General features: G+C 47.6%; 1 protein-coding gene across 1 annotated transcript; it reads right to left on the bottom strand.

Annotated features, from left to right (window-relative positions):
- Positions 1 to 2,340: 2,340 nt before the first annotated feature.
- On the bottom strand, positions 2,341 to 6,707 carry LOC124702790 (probable methyltransferase PMT28). Its single transcript, XM_047234956.1, has 8 exons — positions 5,829 to 6,707; positions 5,587 to 5,736; positions 4,308 to 4,578; positions 4,119 to 4,211; positions 3,793 to 3,967; positions 3,433 to 3,678; positions 3,066 to 3,260; positions 2,341 to 2,964 (listed from the first exon to the last, which is right to left on the bottom strand). Exons 1-8 carry the CDS (start codon positions 6,678 to 6,680, stop codon positions 2,766 to 2,768), a joined length of 2,181 nt encoding a protein of 726 aa, XP_047090912.1. The 5' UTR covers positions 6,681 to 6,707; the 3' UTR covers positions 2,341 to 2,765.
- Positions 6,708 to 6,996: the final 289 nt, after the last annotated feature.

Genomic DNA, 6,996 nt, shown 5'->3' with positions numbered 1-6,996 from the left:
TAGAGATGTTTAAGACAATGCTAAAGGCAGCAAACTGTGTTGTTATACTAATAAACATGACGTACATACCAGCAGATGTGAAATTGGTACCTTCAATCAGCGACGCATCACCTAGCAGTGCATCATTCGGGAAGAAGACCATAACCTGAAAAAATGCAGCGACAAGAAAAACATGCTTTTACTAAAGAAAACACAACAGTTTCAGATATAAAACTCCCGGTCTGTAAAAAGGAGACTAAGGAAAAAAGAAATTTAGATACATTTTCGAGGATTTAGATTCTTAAGGGGATTGGGACTCTTGTGGCTTCTCCATGGATAGGAGTTCAAAGAAAAAAGGGCACGGAAAAAATTCCCGACATGGGGCAGATGCCGATGCGGCCGGCCTCCATCGGCGAGCACTGACCGCCGCGCCGATTCGGTCGGGATCCTCGCGTCCTCCGCTCCATTCTGCTCTCCTCTAGTACCGCTGCTCCCCTCCGCTCCCTCCAACCCACCTACTCCAGGGCGGCGATGGAGAGCAGCCACCAGCAATATCTTGCTGATGGCTGATCACCAGCCGCCAGCCGTTGCATCCCCTCCCGCCAATGGCCACCGTCCGCGTCCTCTCTTTTCGCCGGCAGCCACTCCCCGTATCACAGGTCACCACCTCCTTTGTCGCTGCCGGTTACCACAAAAAAATTGGCAGCTGTGGTGTGGATGGGGGATCTCCGTGGATGGGGATGGGGATGGGGATGGGGATGGGGATGGGGATGAGACGTGAGGGGATTGGGAGAGAGAAAGAATGGGCACCGGATTTCTAGAGAGGTCAAAGCGGTGTGGGGAAGGAAAATTGATCGCGCTACACCCCACGAACCGATCGACCACACAGAAATCGAAGCAACCGCCAGGAAGCCCCACCACCGGTCGCGGCTACGGCCACACCGAGGCAACAAATCTAGAAGCATTGAAACACAGGTAACCAAACTTTACCTACAGTGCTACGCATCCCCAAACTACACACAGGTAAACACCTACGGAAATCAAACTATCCAAGAGAAGTATGTGTCACCACCACAGTAATTCGGAAGAAGCCTCAAAATTCTAACAAAGAAGATGTTTGTTCCCATTTAATATAGTAGTTATATAGAAAATCCTACTCGGATCATGGGTGTATATGAACATATTGTGTTAAAACATTTCAAATTATCAATATGCGATAATCTGCATTTCCGCCTTAACCATCTGTGCACCCATTCTTGCCTCGCAGACCAGTTAATCGAAATAAAAAAAAACGAAAACGCACTAACCTCCATCTGCATGTCGTCCTTGACCTCGCAGACATCGCCGGACGCCGCCTCACCGATCAGATCGGCCACCACCTTCAAGGCCGCGGACGGTTCAGCCTGATCCACCAGATCCGCCACCACCGTGACGGCTCCGGCACCATCAGCGGCAGCATCACCCGCATCGCCCTTCCTCGAGCGTGCATTCGTCGCCGTCCACATCTGTCGTTGCCGCCACCATCGGGCCGACGGCGGGAGAGCCGATGACGGAGGTCTCCTCGGCGGTCTTCCTCGCACTGTCCGCCGTCTTCTTCTCCTCCCCAGCTCCGCCATCCCCACCAACCGCCTCCGGTCGCGCATCCCCTTCCACGACCGCCAGCATCTTCACTTCTTCCGCGGCAGCTCTACCAGGTTGCATCGGCGCCAGATCTACTCAATCGCCCACGATCCAATGCCTAACCTACGGGCGGAGTGAGAGGGAGAGATACGAGGGTTTTTTGGCGGAGAGATGGAGTTCGCGGAAGTGGGGAACGGGGGGAAATGGAAGCGGACAAGCGGTTCCAGACTTTTATATGCCCCGACGCCTCCGCTCCCTCGCCACGTCTGTCTACACGTCACCGACGCCTCCCCTTCCTTGCCACGTTACACGCCACGTCATCCCCGTATACGTACAGAATACAGTACCGCTCTGCCCGCTATACCATACTCCGAAGCGGTATCGGCTAATCTTGACCGTCCTTGTGTTTTTCAGCTGAACGTCGTTCGCCAGGGGGGGACACCGGAGCACAGGCGCTTGGGTTTTGTTTGTGCGCCCTTGCCAGAGGTTTTTGCTGTTCTTTGCTGAAGTGTTCCTTACTGAAACTGAAAACGCCGTGCACGCAAAACTTCAGAAACGGAAATTGTTCTTCAGTTCTTTCTATGTACTTCCTCTGGTTCCATTTTTGTAAATGCATACATTCAAATCTGCCATAAGAATTATGGAACGGAGGGAGTAAAAGGCAAAAAAAAAAAAAAAAAGCGTCACAACTTTCAGATTTGTTCAGGAGAAAAGTTTGTTCGGCTGTTGCACACAGTCGCAATCCAAGAACACTTGACATGTATCCAAATACTCAATCTTTACATGTTGTTACATCTTTCAGAAACACCAAACAATTGCTTACATCCTGCGTACATTGGTACAATGTTACATCATTTACACATACCCTAGACTCTACATCCTTTACACATCGTTACATTGTTCTGAGACAGCAAGTTCACCCCTCAGCCCTCTTTACACAATCCAAGACTCAGGTTCTAGGGAATCTTTTGTCTGAACATAGAACTGGATGCTGCTGAAGACAAACTGGCAGGTGGAACACCAAAAGCCACCTGCCAACAGTCGTGTGCTCAAACTCAGGCAGTAGATGGTCGTGTGAGGCAACGAATGAACAAATCACGTGTCCTTTTCCCATATCAACAACTGTACCACTTCAAAAATTCGTGTGTGTGACCCGACAGATCAGCTCATGGCCGCCACGTTGTTTTCTTCACAGACATGATGCCCTCCTTATCCTTTCTGAAGGTCATCACGATTTCCCAATGTAGCGATTTCAAAATCGCCTCCAGTGGGTCAAGAATCTCGAGTTTTTCCCGGATGATGGCCCAGCCTCCGGGTCTCAGAATCCGGTCCATCTCGACCAAAATCGTGACTGGTTCCTTACATCTACATTGAGCAATAACATACCAAACACTATAAGCACACTGCACACCAGATGTTATTTGGAGTCGAAATTCAAGTAAAGGATAATCCAGTCAACAACATACCTGTTCTTCAAGCGTGAGAACAAATGGTCAGCGTGGAGAAGATCATAGGACCGTGGATATGTGCTAAATGGCTCGCACCAATCATGGTAAACACCAATGAGCCCGCGCTCAAAGATGACAGGTAGGGTGTCTGGAGCATGCACAGGAACAACATTCATGACCCAAACTTTTTCAGATGACAAAGCCGCAGCAAATCTGCAAGGAAACAATCACACTTAATTCATTAAATATTTTGCAAAATAATGTTGGAAAATACTACTGAGTGGACTTCAGTTTATATAGTGGGAAATGGAAATTAAGAAAGGATACTACTGAGGGGACTTCAGTTTATATAGAGGGAAATGGAAATTAAGATAGGACACTTTACCCTCCATATACAGCTTTCATATCCAGTACGTTTCGGATATTTGTCCAGTTAATACCCAAACCATCCAGATATGATTTCTCAACAACGGCCTTCCAATGGCTATGATCAGCAGCCACCCTTGTTTGCAAGTCCCCAAGCCAATCAGGAAAAGTCTCAAGCCTCTTGGGCCACTCTTCAGGCCAGTCACTGCCTCTTTCTTCAATACCAGCAGGAGCTTTGTGCAGGCAATGCTTGATTGGATTATACCTACAAAAGGAGAAAAAAAAGTTTCTGTTTTACAAGCCAAACAAACTGAAGTGCACATAATAAAATTAAGGAAACATGTTAGTGATTAATGCAAGTGTGAAGTGTCCTACGTACCATGCAGTAGCTTTGTTTTGAGCTTCCTTGCAGAACGGTGGATCTTTTTTTGCTCTCAGATCATACTCCTCGTTTGAGGCTGGTCGCTGAAATATCTTTACTCCAAGCTCGCTGACATCATCACTACTGTAAGCTATTGTGTTCCAACATACCGCAGTCATTGAAGCCGATATTCCTGTAAAGTTTGTCAAGATATTGAAAACACAAAGAAAGAAATTTAAATAGTTTGGGTGAAAGATGTGCTATTGTACAGGCTTGACCGTTTATAATGGCATTGGTATTTTAGCAATTCCAGCCTTTGCTCCATACATAGTAATGTGGCATACCTTCTTCACTCTCGAGGTCACCATGTCTGCTCGATATAACGAAGTATCCTCCTGGGCGAAGGATCCTATTCATCTCTAGGAGAAGCTTTCCACCTAATCCATACAATACATAGTGTTGTTCAAGATGTGAGTACGCAGGATGGTGGAATACTGGGTCTAAAGAGAGGAAAGAAGAAGCGGGATACATACCATTAGAATGCCACGGTATGTTGCATTCACTGCAGTGGATAACATCAAATGAACCACTAGGAAAGGGTAATCTTCTTGATCCCAGACTACCAATTGTTGCAGGGATGCCACGTTCCAGGGCAACTTGTGCAAGGTCTGTTTGGTCATTTGTAAGGCCTAATGATAGCGTAATCACATCCTTTTCAAGAAGAGCTACTCCAAATCCAGCACTTTTGCATCCAATGTCCAATGCTATGCGAATATTTTTACCCCAGTCAATATCAGGTACCATCTACGTGGCAAACAAAGTATGGTGTAGATTGTGTTAAGCACTAAGTAATAAGAATATATATAATCGGACAGGCGTTCTTTCACCTAGTAGCATATGCTCCTGGTTTTTGAAATGAGTTTTAAGCGCATTCTAAAATGTTAAAAAATTCTGACAAAAAAAAATGCTGCTCGTACATCTCAAGGCTTTCTGTGTTTGCAAAATCGTTTCGCGAAAAACCGATATATTTTATGTCATGTGTAAAAAAGACAAAATTTGGTGCTACAAAAAAGCTCTTCACGAGACATTTCTTTATCTTTTTAACACAGGACACAAACGATGTCGGTTTTCCGCGAAACTTGGCATGCGCACATAGCATGTTGAAATACGCGCAAAATTTGTTTCAGATTTTTTTTTTGACATTCTAAAATGTTTTTTTGGTGGCAGGAGCATATGCACCCAAGATCGAATGTGAATTTCCCATATAAAATTTGTATATGTATTTCCAATTAAAACTGTTAACAGTGGTCCATCTTAAATTTTAGTCAAAGCCAGATCATTTGTTCCATTCTGTATTGTTGTGTAAGAATTAATTATCCTACCAGGACAATGAGTGCATACTTATGGTAAGTGACTTCGCAGTTGATGGAACCATCTAGAAATGACCTTCCAGAAATTAGGAAAAACCTATTGGTGCATTAAATGAGAGAGAGAACCTAAACCAAAGAGAAGAATTGCAGTTTCAATATATCTACCAACTATGGAGAAAATCATCCGGACAGATCATTGAGACATTAGTCGTCTTCCAGCAAAATGTTCAATATTAACAAGTACAGTTGAGTCCATAGATTTCACAAATATCGGTTCCATATTCAAGTTTATAATCTCACAATCCCGCTCAATGATTCATTCAGTTGTTACTGTACTTGTTTATAACGCAAGCTAGTGCCTAGTGGGTAATGTGCAGAAATTGGTTTGAGCATACAACTACCTTGCATCAAAAGCAAATGTGAAATACCCATCATTTGTTACCTCGTCGATTGTTTCAATATAATGTTTCGCGCCACCTTTGAACTCCGATTCCTTAGCCGGGAACACCAGGTGTTCACCGGTCCGATTGAGCCAACTGTTGTCCTTAACATAACTTGACAACCTAGGATGTCCAACATTACCATACCAAATCTGCGAGTGTAAGTTCATAACAACAATTCAGCCACAGTAACAAAAAACATCACAAACTCATAATTAACATCAAATTATGCTCAATTCCTCACCTTCTCCTTCCTCTCCGGCCATGGAGCCGGCAGCTTATACTCCTTGGGCAGTGACACCAGGCACGTCACGGGGGACCTCGGGCAGCTCCGCTCGTGGTGCCGCTGGCTCCCATCCCCATCGAAATCGACGCAAGGGGTATAGTGGTGGCCGCTCTTGGCGCTGCAGAGCTTCCAGTGGTAATGCGCGGCCGGGCTGAACAACGGCGGCAGCTTCTTCTTCTTCTTTGAATCCTTGCTCTTGGCCGTCTCCGCGAAATCATCGTCGTCGCCGTCTAGCTCGCTCGAATCGTCGCCCAATTCCAGCTCCGGCGCCTTCCCGTCCTCCTCCTCCTTAGGCGCCTTCCCGTTGTTCTCCACGTTCTCCTCTGGCACGGCAAATTCCGGCTCCTGCTCCTGCTCTTGCTCCTCCCCCGGCTCTGTCTCCCACTCCGACGCCGGCTCTCTCTCATTCTCATTGGATTCTTGCTCGGGCATCGAATCCGGCTCCGTGCGATTGGCCTTCGCCGCGGCGGCGTCCGGCGAGGGGGTGGCATTGGGGCGGTGGGATCTGGCTGGAGCATGGCGCTTCCTGTGGCCGCGGGGGCTGGGCTTCTTCCTGTGGCCGCCGCTGGTGCTGGTGGCGTTGTTGCGGGAGGTGGGTGGCGGGTCGGCGATGTCGGCGGCGAAGTAGGTGCGCTCGGTGGAGATCTGCTGGGAGGAGGAGGTTGGGGAGAGCGTGGTCCATGTGATGACGAAGGAGAGGCCGAGCGCGATGGCGATCGAGACCTTGGCGGCGAAGCCCAGCGGCGGGCGCCTCCTCCACCAGCTCACGAGGGCGGAGGGGCGCCCGGGAGGGCCCCGGAACACCGTCATTTGGCGGCGGCGCGGCTGTCGGCGGAGTGGAGCTGAGCGGTTGGTGGCGTGGACTGTGGAGAGGGAGGGAGAGGAAGAAGATCGAGGAAGAACTAGTTAGTTGGAGCTGTTTCAGTTTTTTCGGTGAGGCATTTTGCTCCTTCCTTTTTTTTTGCTTGAACTTGTTCTTAGCGTGGTTAGTCGGTGGTCAAATTTTAATGAGAACTTACTCCAGCTACCAGCCTCCAATAATGAGTGAGTAAGTGAGCTTAGCAATGCAATCCACTGTTACGAAATTAATTGGTAAAAAAATCATTGCACGAAGGGGCACATGTTC

The sequence above is a fragment of the Lolium rigidum genome, chromosome 3 (genome assembly GCF_022539505.1).
Source record: "Lolium rigidum isolate FL_2022 chromosome 3, APGP_CSIRO_Lrig_0.1, whole genome shotgun sequence".
In the NCBI taxonomy this organism is placed as follows: domain Eukaryota; kingdom Viridiplantae; phylum Streptophyta; class Magnoliopsida; order Poales; family Poaceae; genus Lolium; species Lolium rigidum.
Note: the sequence above shows the minus strand (reverse complement) of the source record. Positions and strands in the feature narration are given on the sequence as shown.